Source organism: Erithacus rubecula (genome assembly GCF_903797595.1).
Source record: "Erithacus rubecula genome assembly, chromosome: 18".
Classification (NCBI taxonomy): Eukaryota; Metazoa; Chordata; class Aves; order Passeriformes; family Muscicapidae; genus Erithacus; species Erithacus rubecula.
Window position 1 is genome coordinate 12161098 of NC_136670.1, and position 17457 is coordinate 12178554.

At 51.3% G+C, this 17457-nt stretch overlaps 1 protein-coding gene across 1 annotated transcript; it reads right to left on the reverse strand.

Annotated features, from left to right (window-relative positions):
- Positions 1 to 3878: 3878 nt before the first annotated feature.
- RBM38 (RNA binding motif protein 38) lies at positions 3879 to 17200 on the reverse strand (the record flags this gene model as incomplete). The annotated part of the gene is given in 7 exon segments (XM_079321788.1): positions 3879 to 3917; positions 4135 to 4257; positions 4260 to 4337; positions 4339 to 4447; positions 15249 to 15303; positions 15924 to 16047; positions 16801 to 17200. Coding segments are annotated over 7 exon segments (696 nt in total). The 5' UTR covers positions 16969 to 17200.
- Positions 17201 to 17457: the final 257 nt, after the last annotated feature.

Sequence of the window (17457 nt, forward strand, 5' to 3'; positions counted from 1 at the left end):
GCTGTCTCTCACTCACTGCTGCCAGCTGCAAAGGGAGCTGATGCCAGCCCATGGTGCCAGACTGTGGCTGGGCTCCTGCAGATGATGACCAGCACCCCAGCACTGCATTTGTGCTGACATTTCCCCACCACAGCAGAGGGGCTGCACATGCCCCAGCCCACACAAGCCAAACTCCCCCTGACAGCCCCAGTGTGATGGTTTCTTGTAAAAAAAGATTTGAATTTGTCATGCAAATGACTGGGCATGTGGGCACAGCTGCTGAGAGCTGGCCTGGCTGGGTCACTGCCAGCATGGCCACAGGGATGTGCCCAGGACAAGGTCTGGCCCCCCAAAGCTGCTCCCACCCCTGGAACGTGCCAAGCAGATGGTGCTGCCAGGGCTGTGCTGCCAAAACCACCCAGCCCTTGCCTCTCCTCCTGGTGCCTGTGGCTCACTGCAGGTTTTAAAACAAGCATTGTGACCCTCCTGGCTGCAGCAGAGCTGAACTGCCCAGGATGAGCTTGCTTTGTGCTGGGACAACATAAGGAGGTAGAAGAGGATGCTCCATCAAGGAATGCACTAAAAAAAATTTAAATTACACTTTTAAGCAATTTCAAAATTATTTAAGCACTCGCCCTGTGCCACCCTGAGAGCCAGGCAGCCACTGCCACTCCCCCACACCCCACTGCTCACACTCTGCACTTTATCTCTTGTCCTTGTAACACAGCAACCCTTTGAGCTCTTCCCACTTTGTAGAAGGGACAGGGAAGTGCTCAGCTCCTTCCCAGCTCCACCTGGCAGCACAGCCCTGCTCCCAGGGGAAGGAGCATGGCAGAGCCCATCCTGCTGCCTGCCTGCAATTCCACAGCCAGGTTTCTGCACCAGGAAGGAGGCAGCTCAGGCTGCTGTTTTCATGTGGCTGTTTCTTGAAATGAGCCCAGATAAAACTGAGCAGGACCCAGGAATGGAAGTGGGCAGCACTGGGAGCACTGCCTGCACCCTGGCTTCTGGCAGCTCAGGAAATCAGACAGCTAAATGGAAAATCATCACTCTTTTCACTTCAGAGCGTGCTGCACACTTTTTTTCAACAACAGATGGATTTTCAGCACCCCTGTTGTCCCCATCGAGCAGGGATGTGCATCCCCAGCAAAGCCAAATCCCAGCTCAGCAGTGCCAGGCACCTCAGTGCTGCTGGGCTGGGGCTCCCCAGCAGCTCCCAGCACCCCCACCCAAAAATCCCCCCTTCCCTTCTCCTCAGAACAACTCCTGACAGGGAGAGAGAGGAATTGCTGAATAATCTCCAGCCCTGATAGCACTTCAAAGGCAGGGCCTGGGCCAGGCTGCACTCAGCTCTCACTCCTCTGGCAGCCCCACAGTGCATCCAGAAAGTAATTACTTAAAAAGGAAATAAATGTCACCCACATGGCTGTAAGCAAAACCCCAGGCAGGGTGAACAGAGCCCCACCAGGATCTGCATTCTCACGCACCACAAGCAAGGCAGGGGCATTGTTTCCCTTCATTGAGATGGGCTGCTTACTCTGGGGGCTGCTGATGACATTAGACATGCCCACTGTGGGCATTTAACCTCCCCAGGGCAGCCACAGTGCTGAACTGCCTCTGCTTTGGCATCCTCCTCCTCCAGGATGGATTTAGGCATCACCACCTGAAGCAGCAGCAGCCCTGCCTGCTGTGACCTTTATGGACATGAACCAGATAACTGGCAGGATCAAACAGAGTAATTTTATTTACTTTTACAGATTGATTCCTGAAGTTTCTAATTGTCAAAAGCAAAACACCAAACTTCTAAAGCAAGTTGGTTGGGGGAAGTCAAACGCAGCACCAGAGCAGCAAATGAGGCTCAAGGGTGAGATTTTCCCTGCTGCTGGCACCTGCCTGGTTCTGCTGGACCTGAGACACCCTCAGCAAATCCCCTTAACCAGGACAGGGCTCTGGCAGAGAAATTCAATGTTAGAAAAATAACCCCCAACTTCTTTTAAACCAGAAGGAACAACCCAAAAACTCTGTGATGAGTTTCCCCATCTGCCCCACTGGAGCTGCACCAGGATGGCAGCACCTCCCACCCTCTGCTCACACAGTGTGAGCAAGCACTTGGGATCAGCCCACAGGGCTCTGGGAGCCCAGAGGTGCATCTGGACATGCAGACAAGGGCAGCACGTGGGATGCTGCAGCATGGGGACAGCCAGGGTGGCAGCAGGGGCTCTTCCCACAGGACACGCTGCCAGCCCACCCTGCTGGGCTGGGAAATACTCCCTAAGGCACTGCAGCCAAGCAAACATGGTACCATACAGCATCCAATCATTTTAAAAGTTAAAATAGTTTATTGCTGTCTTTGTAGAAATGCACTTACATGGCCTGTTCTCTTCCTTTATTTGGCTGTTGGATTACAGGCATAAAAAGGTTACATTTACCTATTTGTTCAGTGACATAACACCTTTCTCTCTGTTGCTTCACTCATGATATTCTCCTAAACCTTGCTGGCCAACAGCCCCAAATCACTTTTACATAAATACTGTAAATGTCTCCATAGGTTGCAGCATTGTAACAAAAGATCTACCAAAGTAGACAAAATGTTCAGTATTCTTGGTTGGTTTTTTGCATTTAAAAATATACCTAAATTTGAGATAATCTTAACAGAGTAACAATTACAATAAGAAAATAGTACAGTGCGTTGACTAAAGGAATATTCTGCTCTCCTTCAAGCCAATATTCCCTTTTGCATGTTGAAGTGATTCAGCAATTACTTAAGAACTTTTACCTACATACAATAATTTAGTAAAATGAGAATTAAACAAGGCAGATACTTACTACTATTCTTCTGTCTGCAATTCACAGCTCATGCGAATAAAATCGCAATAAATATTAAAAAATAGTTTTGCTTTTTTTTTTCTTCTTTTCTGTAAGGCATCTCTGAGTATTACAAAGTTTTTGTACAACCAAAAAATAAGATTGCTTTTTTTCCATGTTCTCCGAGTACCTTTGTACCTCACCAGTAAATAAGAGGATTGTAGGCTGGATGAGGAAGGAAGGAGAGGGGGCAGAAAATCTGAATTCTACACCACCTTCATGTCCTCCTGAGGTGACCTCAAGCATAAAGAGACACCTTGGGCTGTAACAGAAGCAGACCAAACGTTTTCCGCCGCTTTCTGAACGTCTTCAAGACAGTAGAAGGAAAAAAAAATGGGGGGGAAAAAAAAAACCTTACCAGAAGTCCACTTCCATAAGCACAACCAGGATCTGAGTTCGCCCTATAAATAGCTCGGGTATGGATATGCACCTACAAGGGGGTAAAGGGACGGGGTGATGCTGCTGCTTCGCCGGGTTTGCGTTTTCCACAGTTCTGCTGTCCCAGCACACCCAGGCTGTCCTGTGCTCACTGCATGCGGTCAGGCTGTGGTTGGTACTGCAGGAATGCAGCAGGTGCAGGGCAGGTGTCTGTCCTGTGCTCACTGCATGTGGTCAGGCTGTGGTTGGTTCTGCAGGAATGCAGCAGGCACAGGATGGGAGCTGTCCTGCACTCACTGCATGCGGTCGGGCTGTGGTTGGTTTTGCAGGAATGCAGCAGGTGCAGGCAGGGGTTGTCCTGCACTCACTGCATGCGGTCGGGCTGTGGTTGGTTCTACAGGAATGCAGAGGGCAGAGGCTGTCCTGCACTCACTGCATGCGGCCAGGCTGCAGCTGCTGTGGCTGGTACTGCAGGAATGCAGCGGGAGCAGGATGGGAGCTGTCCTGCACTCACTGCATGCGGTCAGGCTGTGGTTGGTACTGCAGGAATGCAGAGGGCAGGGGCTGTCCTGCACTCACTGCATGCGGTCGGGCTGCAGCTGCTGTGGCTGGTACTGCAGGAATGCAGCGGGAGCAGGATGGGAGCTGTCCTGCACTCACTGCATGCGGTCGGGCTGCAGCTGCTGTGGCTGGTACTGCAGGAATGCAGCAGGCACAGGGCAGGAGCTGTCCTGCACTCACTGCAATGCGGTCCGGAGCCTGCAGCTGCTGTGGGTGGTACGGCAGGAATGCAGCGGCACAGGGCAGGAGCTGTCCTGCCACTCACTGCATGGCGGTCGGGGGGCTGCAGCTCTGTGGTTTGGTACTGCAGGAATGCCAGCAGGCAAAGGGCAGGAGCTGTCTGGCACTCACTGCATGCCGGAGATCGGGGCTGCAGCTGCTGTGGCTGGTACTGCAGGAATGCAGGCGGGAGCCAGCGGCTCGTGCGCCCTCAGCAATCCAGCGGCGGCTGCAACCAGCCGCCCAGGTGTAGCCGTGTAGCCCACGAAGCCGGCGGTCGAGGCGGCGTAGGGGTACTGCTCGTAGGCAGGGCTGTACTGGGAGTAGCGCCTATGGCATGGCGGCCGTGTAGTCGATGTAGGGAGACGTGATGGACTGCACGGGGGTGGGGATCACCACGCTGGGCTGCAGGATGGCTTGGGGGTACACGTAGTGGGGAGTCAGTCTGTGGAGGGAAGGGGAGATGGTCAGTGAGGGGTTGGGATGCTGGAGGTGTGGATGTTCCCTCCTCCCTCCCAAATTCGTGTGCATCAGCCAAGGAATGGTGCTGCCCTCGAACGGGGATGGAAAGCAAACGCTGCCAGACCCCGAGGGTGGGAGCAGAGCAAGGTGAAGCATGGGCTGCTCCTAACACACACACCCTGGTCCCCACGGCTTGTGTGTCCCACTGTCTAGGCTGCTGCAACCCCAAAGGAGCTCCCTGGAAGGCTGTGACACAGCCCCTGGCTCACCTCATCCTCTTGGCTGTCCCTGCCAGCCTTTCTGCTCCTGTGCTCTCCATCCAAACTTGGCTGCAGGGTGCTGAGGACCCACAGCCCCTGTGGGGCACCTCCTGGCACCAGGGATGGGTCACTCTCACTTGTCCCACCAGGAATGACCACTGTCCCAGCCTGCCAGGTGTTAGAGGTTACTACACACTTACACCGTGTTTCCACAACACTGGATGTTTAGGGAATGCTACAGGCTGTTTGTTGTAAAACACCAGCTATTAGTGCTGCTTCCTTCTCCCCAGGGCAGTGACACTTCCCCCACTGGCAGGACAGTGACACTCCTGTGTCCATGGGATGTCACATCTGCCCCTGGCATCTCCATGAGGGTCCAAAAGTGCTGCTTCCCCCAGGCTTGTCCCTGCCCTGAGGTAACTCTGCTGCTGAGAGGAACTTAACAATGTCACAGTCAATTAAAGTCCATAGGTGGAAAGATCCTGGAGGTGATTAATGCAGGAGTGCCTATTAATTTGCTAGAAACTGCTAATGAGGAGGAAAGGGGAGGGGGAAGCATCAAAATGAAAGGGCTGTATTTTCCAAAGGGCCCACATCAAGTCAGGTCTCAAACAAGGGCAAAAAAACGGTGCAAACCTGAAGGTTTAGGTACATCCACATGTGCTGCCAAGGGCCAGGCAAAAATGGGGAATTGCATGTGGCCTGAAGAGTGTGGCAGAGTGACACCAGAAAGGGCACCCTGGGGAAAAGGTGCCTTTGGCCACTGCTTGCTGAACCACAGAATGGAGCAAAGCCATCCCCTGAAAGCTTGTGCCACCCTGCAAACCCAAACCCAAACCATTTTGGTAAATAAAAAAGGAAAAGCAAGGCAAAGCTCTGCAGAGAGACTATGCAGATTCAAATATTTTGGGGATTTTTGTGTGGATGTGTGTGACAGCACATTTTCAAACACAGCCACTTTTGAAAGCCTCCCACAGGCTCTCCACAAGGCACAGGGCTGTACATGGCTTCCCTCATTCCACCTGAGCATCCCAAATCTCAGCCACCACCTGCAGTGTGCTGAGCTCCACCTGGGGCTGGTCCCTCCTTCCCAGCACTCCCAGGGCTGTTTCAAACCAGCACTGGATGGTTTAATCTGGAAAGGATTCTCAAAAGCAAGTGCTCATCTCAACCAAGTTTTCTCTCCTTTTCCCACTCCCATATGCAGTTTGTTTTTGCTTGAGACCATTTGCATGACAAGAGAATGACTGCTCTCCTCTCCCTCCCCACACAGCAGCACTGCCTCTGAAACCAGGGCCTTCCACATGCCCAGGGAGGATGGATGATGGATGGGGAGCAGCACCTCAACCTGTGATTCAGTGCAGATCTCCTCCTGAGAGCACCAAACACCCCTGGACAGCAAGAGGGACCTCCCAGTCCTTCAGCCCATCAACACACCACAGCCAGCATCACCCTGTGGGTAACAGGAATGAGATGAGGCAGCAGAAATGCACAGAATCCCTTTTTGTTCAGCTCTGATCTAAACTGAGGCCAGCACAGCTGAATCAGAGCTGGAGGCACCAGCTCAGCCCAGGGGCACTTCATGCCACACTCACCCCTGGAGGAGCAGGGCTGAGTCCCACCCAGAGGTTCCTCATGCCTGCACTGGGGGATTTTCTCTTGCATTTTGTTTTAAATAACTCAGAGGGGCAGTGCTGCTCTCTGGACCTGCCAGGACCTGGGAAAGGCTCTGCAGAGGCACCCCAGGCACTGACCCTTGACAGGAGCAGGCTCTGTCCACCCACTGCTCAGCCAACATCCTGCATCCCACACTGGGGATGGATGCTCATCACTGCTCCCTGCATGTCACACTCTGCCACCAGGACCCAACCACGTTAAAATCACTCCACAAATGCAACAAAAAATGCACAGTCCACTGAAAACCAGCTGGTGGCAGGAGCAGAGGAGGAGCCTGCACTTTCTCTGCCCACAGGCATTCCACCTGAGCTCACAAATACCCAGGAGCTGAGCATCACCCTGCCTGAGCACTCTCCATGTCCCTTGCTGCCACCCAGCTGCTCTCAGAGCTGGCACAGCCCACCTGGGGGGCATCAGGGTGAGTGGGCATCCCCAGCTCATCCCAAGAAACTCTGCATTGCTGGCTTTGCTTTCATGCACAGAGACAGCAAATCTGCAACACCCTGCAGATGGAAATGTAAAACATCCTGTGTTTTTTCTTCAGTGCTACTTGGAATAGAAAGCACCATCAGCTTGTACTCCTGTACTTCCAGAAACCATCCCAGCAGCCCAGTGCAAACACAAGCACACATCACTCACAATGGCTGGTACTGCACTAAAAAACCACACTCAGCAACTCCAGGGTCTGCTTCTAAAGGGAATGTAAATGGGAAAGGGAAGGTCCTTTTGGTCTGCAGGATTTCAATAATTCAGCTAAAATTTCACTCAAGATATCATGCAGTTTGGTCTTCTGAGTTAAGTGGAGAGATGGTAATTCATCAATCAAAACAAAACACACAACCCAAAGTAAGGCCACTTTGATGACTTGCAGCTACAAACAAAACAAACCAGTGCACTAAGGTGAAGTTCTTTGCTGGCTGCATTTAGCATCCACAGAAAATCTGAAAATATTTCCCCCTCTTCCATAATTTCTGAAGATGATCTTTTGGGAGATAAATTTAAAAAAAAAAGCAAGCTGTTCTGGAGTTCTCTTTCTAGAAAACAGCAAACTCTAATCTGAATTTCTAGAGGATGAGTCACATCTGTGTTTTAAGCTGCCTTTCCCTTCCTCCCTCCCTGCAGTTTCCCTCCATCCCCACCATGGGCCCTGCCAGCCAGGAGAGAACTTCATCAGAAAACACACAGAGTGTGATTATAAAACACCAACCCAGTGATCAGCCACACACCAAGGTCACCCTGTGAGCACAGATGGGCGAGATGCTGCTGGCACAACCATGGGCAAAGGCCACCCAGCAGGGACAAACCTGAGCCCAGAGGCACAGGAGGCACAGCAGGAGGGACAGCAGGGACTTGTGGCAGCCAGCCACGCTGCCAGAACTGAACCAGAACAAAGGAGTGGCCACAGAGCCCCTGGCAGAGGGCACAGAGCTCTGTCCTGCTTTGGCTGGAACAAAAGGGGTCCCTTTTTGGTGCAGGCCTGGGTGGAGATGTTCAAACACATCAAGGGAGGCACCTGTGGCTCCAGGCAGATGAAAAAATCACTTTCAAAACCTGCCACCAGCCACCACAGCAGGGCAGGGCTGGCTGGGGAAGAGAAAGGGGACAAGTCAGGAGGAAACGTGTCCCACACCTCTCCCCAAACACTGAGGAAGAGGAACAAGCTCTCATCAGCAGCCATCCCACTGAGACACTTCATGTATTTGACTATTTTGTATCAGATTTACACCTAAAATGTGCTTTAGCTGCACTTTCTCTCTGCTATCCTGCAGGATTTCCTACCCACAAGCTGTTCCTGCAAGCTGCAGGAGTTTGGGACAGCAACAAGGTGGGAGTTCCTGACCCCCCAGTCTCTGCCAGCCCTGCTGGGAGCTGGTTTTGTCAGCTCTGAAGAGGTGGGGACAGCTGCACCCCTCTGTCAGGAGGGACACGGCATCACACAAACATTTGGGAAGGAGGAGGGGCACAGGGCTCTTGGCAGCCTCACAGAGACCAGCACACAAATGCCACCAGCCTTTTATTCCTTGAAGAATAAAAGAAACAGAGCCCTTTGTGTCTGCCAGTGAAGGCACAAATTCTGGCATTTGACCCCAGGAATTTGGCCTCCAATTGCACCAGAGCTGACCCACTGGCTGCCCCAGGGACACCCACAGTGGCCCAGCATGTGATGATGAGGTGCTGGGGTGCAGCTGGGCACAGCCCTGGCAGGGGACACCCCCAGCCACTGCCTGCAGGGTGGGCTGGAGCCAAAGGTGGAGTCTGAGGTGGGTTCCTGAGTTTAGAGCTGCCCTGGGAAGCACACCCCACACTTGGAGCATGGCAGAGCTGGAGATGCAGGCACACATCCTGGTGGAATCACACTCCAAGGAATGGTTCCTGGGCCACTCCCAAGGCAGCAAGCACTCACCTTGAGGAGACACTCAGTAAATGTGTGTGGAGTGCAGGCACAGGTATCAGAGGGGCCCCAGCCACGGTGGCAGGCTGTGGAAATGTGAGAAATTCAGGTGCTGCTCTCAATCCAGGCATGAGGAGGGGGCTGCAGGGTGGCTGGGGGTCCCTGCCTGCCCACCAGGACCCTCATTCCAGGAGGGGATCACAGTTTATGCACCTGCACTTGGGTGAAGATCAGAACTTTGGCTGTGCCCTCATCCCTCCACCATCCACTGCCAGGGCTGGGCTTCAACCACAGCATGACAAACCTCCAGCTCCTGAAATGTCCCCACTAAAGCTGATTCAAACATGCACTGAAATGTCAACAGCTTCTGCCTCATCAGCCAGCTATCCCAGCCAGCTCAAAGTCACACAAGGATGAACTCTGCAGCTCCAGGGGATTTATCATCACCTGCTGCAACACGACACAAACACAAAATAGCAAAGCAATCAACACAATTTCTGCTCCTCTTGTACCTCACTTGTCTGTCTCCTCACCCTCCTCTGTCCCTCTGAGAAGATTTAGACAGCAGCCTGTGCAAACAGGTACAGGACTGAGTTTCTTGCTTCCCTGCTGGGAGCAGATGTCACCACACCAGTGGCAGTCACCAAAGCATGACATGTCACAACTGACTGTCCACACTGCAGTCAGTGGGGAATAAAACAGAAAGAAGTTAAAAAAAAAGGTTCAGACCAAAGATGGGAGTACATCTCACAAAGATCTAACCCTTTTTCCCAACTCAACCAAAACTGAGATCAACATGCTGAGCTCCACCATGAGTTATAGCCAGGTTCAAAAGTTTTATCCTCTGCATCTTGTTTCCCCCACACCCAAAGGAAGAAGGAAAAAAAAAACAAAAAAACCCCATGAGCCCAAACAAAGGCATATTGGGCCAGACCAAAAATAGTTTTGGAGAGAAGCAGGCTGAAAAACACTCAGGTAGCAGGAGATAACATCTGCCTGAAACAAGAGCCATCTGGCACCAAGGAAAAAGCCACATGGAAGTTTATCCACAGCTAGTCAGCTCTCCAGAGAAGGAAAAACCCCTCCCCTTTCCAGTTATCAGCACAGCCAAACCAGAAATTAACTGACAGCAGAAACAGGGAGTGTTTCACACCAGTGCACGACAGGAACCCCAGTCCTTCAACATCCTTGTGAGGAACCTGGTAGGAAGGTAGGGAAAACCAAGGTCTCCAACAGATTAACCCAGGCAGCCCCAGCATTCTGCCTTTGACCAAGCTTTCCAATTTTCTTCTGCAATTTAGAGAAAATCAATGGCAGAAACATCTCTAAGGTCTTCTGAAGTACCTGACAAGTTTTGGAATAATACACATTAGTGAGTACTTTCAACTGGTTCCATTTTTAGCAGACTTTCTTTATATACACACAATCCCTTCCACTGACTTTTAATTAAAACCATCCACTCATTTGATTTATCAAAACCCCTTTCTTGGAGAGATGAAGTATTTTGAAGTAGAATGCCTCAGCTATGGGAGAAGCAATGAAATATCTCTTTTTCATAAAAGAAAGCCTACACTGATAAAACAAGTAATTAAGTAACTTCTCAGTCAAGAAAGAAATTCCATTTTAAGAGTTTGTGATCTCTGTGCCTTTGTGGTAGTAGAACATTTAAGTATCTCAGTCTAATCCCTCCACACCTTCCTGCAAGCTGGAATCACTGGGGATGCTGGATCCAGCACAGCTTTCCCAGAAAACTGCTTTGGCCAGAGCAGCTCAACTCTGACACAGGAAAGTTAAAATACTCAAAGCTGGTGACAGGGAAATTGCAGGGGACAGCACAACTCTGTTTACAGCACTTGGAGACTTGAGTCTTAACTTGGAGGTCCAGGACTTTTCATCTTTTGTGATCATGGGGTATATTTAGCTCTGGTATGTAGCTTGCTCCCATCCGTGGGGAACAAGTTCTTCATAAAAGTCGTATTTAGAAGTGACCCTGTGTCCTTGCTACCAAATTATCAGCACAACAACTGTCTGGTTCCCTGGCTGGTGCCCTCAGAGCTGGGGCAGGATGCCCAGGGCTGCATTCATCATTTGAATTACTGGGCATGTGCTTAATACTATGAGTTGGGGCCCATATGCCAACAGCTGCTCAAAGGAAACATGAGATCAAGCCCAGGCTGGGCTGCTCAGGAAATCCAGACATGTGCATCAATCTGCCACACAGGGACTCTGTGGCACCAGCCACAGCAACACAGGTGGATTTTGGATCTGCCAATCCTGCAGCAATGGGAAAGGACTCAGGTCTCTGCTGTTGAGGAGAGAAAATCCACCAGGGGCAATGGAATCACACAGAGGAGATGGCACAGCCCAAGCCATGTGCTGTAAAGACAAAGCTGGAGCCAGCTCAGGCTGTCTCCCCATCCCAGGAATGGCTCAATCCTTCCCCCAGAGCCTGTCCCTTGCAACAGTCTGAGCTTGGCACATCATTCACACAGCCACTATATCAGATTGTTTTACAGGCAAAAGATGAGCAAATTGTGCCCCAAACCCAAAAAACAGGCACACCAAACCCTTGGGTCTGACACCAGCACTTGCTACCTTGAATTAGATGCTCAAGAAAATTCTCAAAGCAGTCTGATCTGCTTCTAAACACATCTATGTTTAAAAAACACACACACATTAAAAAAAACAAACAAACAAAAAAAAAACAACAAAAAAAAAACCCAAAAAAAAAAGAAACCCAAAAAACCAGGGGGATTTCTTTCTGACAGGCAAACATTTGGTCTGAACAGCAGTCACCATGCACAAGAACCAGCAGCTGAAGCTGTTTGGAAAATGGATTTGGACATTTCTTAGGAAATGTCCCCTTTTCCCCCCCAAGCTTTCATGCTCCTGGCACAGGATAACACCAGGTGCTGGGTGCTCCATCCCAGGAGCCTGGCAGAGTAGGATGGGATGCTGCAGCCTCCAGCTCTGGCTGAGTGGGCAGGGGGATGCCAGCTGACACAGGCTGGGCACAGCACGTGCCCCTTCATAAGCACAACCACAGAAAAGATGAAAGTTTTTAACCCAAAAGAGAAATTTTAAGGATAAAACATCTGTGAGGGAGGCTGGGCTGACACAAAGACTTTCTTCACTTCCTAATTGCAGCAGCATCAACACTTGAAATTTTAAACTGAAAGAGATTTAACCCTTTCTGACTGGAAACCAAATGTGGGCCAGAGGCAAGGGGCCACCAAAACCAGTAACTACACATGGATGGGGTCTCTGGAGCAATGAGATGCAATGTGCAGCTATGGAAAGAGCTGGATCCTGCCACAAGAGAACAGCTTTATGTTTGCAAGAGCTCAGTCACTTACTCAGTCCCTGGTAGATCTCCCACACAGATAGCTCCTTTGCTGAGGCACAGCCACAGGAATGCATCTGCCACATGCTGCCCGTGTCCAGAGCAGCAAGCAGAGGGACAGGGAATGCATGCCCTGCACAGACTCAAACCTGCTCCAGCTCCAGAGAGGGAACCAGAGGTGGGACCAGGCAGCTCTGCCACATCACCTGATCTCATGCAGCATGGCAGCTGCAAGGACACCCTGGCAAAGCTCAGTCTGCCAGCTCCAGGCTGAGCCCCAGGCCCAGTGCTGCTTCCCTAAACACAGCAGCTGCACCTCCAAGCCACCCTGACACAGACACATCCTTTGCCTTGCATTACTGTTAAGATCTCTGGCTATAAGAAGCTAGAAACTTCTTTTCCAAACAGGATTTTCCCCTGACTCCATGCTGTCTGCTGTGCAAGTGCCTCCCCTGCCAGGACAGCAGGAGGAAGGAGAGAGGCTCCTCGTGGTTTCTCTTTCTGTTCCTCATAGCTCTGGCAATATTTACAGCTGCATTGAGGTGTCTGGGGTTGGAGGGGGGAAGCCTTCAGTTTATAAATAATCCTCTCTGGTGTTTGGGTAATTTTCATAGTTTCCATTCATTTCAGGTTTCACCAAAACCTGTGGTTGATAGCTGGGCCATGACTGGCTCCTCCCTAGCTGCTAACGGCTGCTCATTCACTCCTGCCCTGCCAAGGCACCTCACCACCAGCACCCTCTGACAGTCACCTTTTGGAAACCACAGTGCCAACCCCTGGGCACAAACACTTTGCAGAGACAGGAACTGCAGGAGGGAGAGCCAGGCCACATCTCACACCAGGGGCAAAGCAGCCGAGCTATGGAGCTTCCTTTGGGAAAGGATCCACGTGGTGCAATCAGACAACAGCTCAGGGACAGACCCTGACACACTCCTCATCTGCCCTCATAAACCCTGAGAGTTAATTATTAATTATTATTTTTATTATTAATAATTATTTGTATTTATTTCTTATTATTTTTATATTATTACATTATTAATACCCTGATGTCCCACTGAGGGCCAAGGAAATCGTGGGTTCAAGGGAATACAAAAGTGGAGCTTGGCAGGCTCTTAATTTTGTTGGTCTACTGAAGAGTCAAAGAGGGAACTGGCAGCCAAGCTCTGCTGCTTGCCTGAGCACCTGAGGCTTTGCTCAGAAGCCACAGAGCAGCCCCAGTTGTGGTGCTCAGGTAAACACTTTCTGCAAAACCCACATTTCCAGTGATTCTGCTGCAGCAATGGCTGAATTCAATGAAATTCTTGTTTACTGATGCTTGCAAATGATGATATATAATCCCCTGCCTCCAGCCCTCCATTCTCCTGGTTCCTGTCTCTTGGCAACTGATAAATAATTTATAATGTTCTCCACTGTATGTGCTAACTGCAGCTCTGCTGGTTTAATGATGAAACCAATGCCCAAGAACTGCAACAGGAACTGTCTAGATCATAAGGAACATGTAATCAGTCGATCCCACACTCCTCTGGATGTGAAACCAAAAGCAAACCGTTGGGGAAAAAAAAAAAAAAAAAAAAGAAAAAGTTTTCAAGAGCAGCAGCTGTGGGGTAGGAAGGGCACCCAGAGAACTGCAGATAATCTGCAAGGTGCTCCTGCCAGCAAGAGGAGCTTTAACAGGCTTCAGCATTTTGCTCTTCTCTGTTCTCATGCGTGGCAGGACTCGCCAGAGGCTGCTTTTATTGGCAACTTCCCTCCTGCACTCCCATGCAAAAGTCTCTGGGCTTTTTGCATCTCAAAGGTGCTGCTGCTGCTGCTTTGGGGGCTGTGAAAGCTCTTGCAGCTCCCATGCAAGCTGTTAAAAAGCAGCATTTGGTGTATGTAGACCAATGCAGCTCTTGCCCCAAAAAAAGGGGAGACTCTTCATTTCATGGCAGATGTTCTCCAAGGCTTCCCAGCAGAGCTGTAACTGCTTGTGAGCAGCAGCATGTTTGAACCATACACAGCACACGTACACTGGGAGGGCACTATTGTGGCAACACAGCCTCTCACATCCAGAAACTCATCAGAATGAGATTATCCAGGCAGTTGGCAACTGCAGCCATAAGGGCAGAGGAATGGAAGTTTTATTGTTAGCAGATTTTTTTTTTCTTTAAAAAAAAAATTTAAAAAAAAGAAACAAAACACCCCCCAAAAAATGAGCGGAAAGCAGGGAAGGGATGAAGTATTGCTGTTGACAAAGGCCAAAATCCCATCTATTTATATTAGAGTCACACAAAAACCACACCAGGGCAGTGCTCAAAAGCTTTAAAAAATGCACCTACTTTCTTAATGCTCTTAGAAAATAATAATAAAAAAACCTTATCAATATTCACTTTCTGAAATGGTGTAAAAAAAGAGCTGCATCAATCATTAAACAGTTAAATGAGGGCAGTATGACAGTCACTATTGTTCTCGTGAAGCACACTTGTCTTTTGCCGAGCAGCTGCCAGATCCTATTAGATGTATAAAAAGAGGACTTTTCTAACCGAGTAGGGATGGTATAAGCTATTGAAAACAGCAGACAAAAGCCCACTTTTGCAGACTATTCAAGCCTTGTATAACATCTGTCCAAAATCAATTTTTGACCTAATGTTACTTTCATTAAGTAACAGACTTTGTTTCCAATGCAATTTGTTTTCTAGGATAAAACTGTATCCTAAGCGTTGTTACGTGGGAAACGGCACAGAGGAAGCAGAGGATCTTATTTGAGAAACATGAGAACAGAATTTGCTTAATTGTTTTGACACCTTAAGTACTATAATAGAGAAACTATTTTCCATTTATTTGAATTCCTGTGAATTCTTGAAGTTGGCAAAGCAGCGAGCAATGCACTGGGTTTATTATGACTAAGATTTACTGAGGATAAAGAAGGATCTTTGGGAATTACATTAAAGCTGACAAATGCACAAAACTTCTGAAATCTCGACCAGAAATAAAGTAGTCTGAACATTAACAACAGCTGTTGAAACTGTCCACTCTTGATGGCAAAGGCTTTTTTTTCACACATTTTAAATAACGAGGAAGTTGATTTGTGAATCTGATTTCAAACAGACTGTTAGGAAACATTTCCACTCACCCAAAGGGTCTCTGAATGAAGGCTGGATGTAGCTGCTGCACACCTATGGTAAAACCTAAAAAAAAAAAAAAAAAAAGGGGTTCAGAAAAGAAAGAAATATTAATGAATGGCATCCATTGTACCATTCAACTTGTAGCACACAGGCAGAATTACACCACACGTCTTTGCATTTGATCTGCTATGCATGTGAGCAAATTCAGAGCCCCATTTAGGAACAAGTTAAATTTAACATGCATATGTGATATGCACGAGGAGCAGATGGGAATTCATGATGAAAGCCCAGTGTGAACGTGCTGTTATCGAACAGACAAAGGGGCATAAAGCCTTATTTTACACACTGGGTACTGTGGTCATTAAACCAAAGGGAGAAATGAGGAGTGGATCTTACTGTTAATTCTCATTAACAAAGAGGTGAACGGGCAAACATTGCAGCAGGGAAAGGAACAGCTTTAACACAGTTATATGAACTTTGGTGAGTAACATTAGTGCAGCAGGGCTGAGTAAGAAGATACAGCAGAGGTAACTGGACTACACAGCGTCCTCAGCCAACAATCAGAACTATGGGGGACAGATAAATGTGCATCGTCAGATCAGATGATTCCAACCCGAGGAACTCGCTTCCTCGTCTTACAAGTTATTCTAATACAGAGAGATGGGATCTCCTGGATGCCTCACCAGTTTGAATACTCCTTGGTTTTGCTCCCAAATACGCCAGGTTCACATTTGCTTTCCTGCCGTCAATGATGGGGTTTGGGTCTTTGCAAGCCCTTTCAGCAGCAGCTCTGTCTGCCATGGTCACCTGGAATCGAGCACAGCCTTGTTTGTAGCAACAGCGCTTTGTAAACACTCCAGCAACAGGCACTAAGTGGAGTTTATTTATTGTTCTATTTTGAATCGGGAGCTGCGCTCCCTTCGTGCAGCACGGCGGGATGGGAAGGGCTGCTGGGACTCGATGGAAAAGCGGCGCTCCCCCCGCGCCCGGTTTCCCCGCTGGGCCGGTGCCAGCTGTTCTCCCCTGCCCTTCCACCTCCTCCCAGAGCCTTTTTTAAGAAGCTGCCGGAGCCCTTCCCAAAACCCCCGGCGCAGAGGATTCGGGGCAGCTGCGGGCGGGATGCGGGACCGCACGGACATGGGGAGGGGGTAGCAGGTGCTGAAACCAACGGCACGGCCTCGATGGGGGGCTCCTGCCGGGCCCCCAGCCCAGCCTGGGGGCTGACCGAGCCCCTGCTTCCCGCAGCGGCACAAACTCCGCGGCAGCGACGGGACGGGCGGCGGCTCCGCAGCGCCCGGCACCGGGGGTGCGCACCGGGAGTTTGTGCAGCCACACCGGGGGTTTGTGCAGCCACACCGGGGGTTTGTGCAGCCACACCGGGGGTTTGTGCAGCCACACCGGGGGTTTGTGCAGCCACACCGGGGGTTTGTGCAGCCACACCGGGGGTTTGTGCAGCCACACGGGGGGTTTGTCACCGTCCCGGGGGCTCCCAGCCCGGCTCCGCCGCCGGCCCCTTCCCCGCGCCCGTCCCGCCGCGGGGCGCGGAGCAGCGGCACTTACAAAGCCGTATCCCCGGGATTTGCCGGTCTGCCGGTCCGTGATCACCACCGCCTCCTCGATGTCCCCGAAGACCTCGAAGTACTTCCTGAGGGAGGAGTCGGTGGTGTGGTAGGGCAGCCCCCCGACGAAGATCTTGGTGAAGGTGGTGTCCTTCTGCACGGTGTGCATGGTGCCGGGAGCGGCCGGCCCCGGCCGGCATCCACCCCGGGCAGAGCCGCCGAGCCCCCCGCGGCGGCCGAAGGCAGCGGAGCGGCGGCGGGTCCCGGGGCCCTACAGCCGCCTCATGGCCGCGCCTGGAGCCGGAGCGCGGCCCCGCGCCCGCCCCCGGTGCCGGTGAGGAGCGGCCGCCCCGCCGCTCCGCCGCCTTTGTAGGGCAGCGCGGCCCCGCCCCGCCCGCGCCGCGCAGGGGAGCTCGGGGCGCGTAGTCCGGCCCCGCCCGGGGGTCCCCGCACCCAGCCCGGCTCCTCCCGGGGGTCCCCGCACCGAGCCCGGCCCCGCCCCGAGCCCCCCGGCGCCCCCACACCGCGGTGCCAGTCCCGGGGAGCGGCCGGGCGGGAGGGCAGCGCTGCGGGGGAAACCCGCCGAAGATCCCGCCAGAGATCCCGCCCGGTGTCCCGGGTGTCCCGGGTGTCCCGCGTGTCCCGCAGCCCCTGCCCG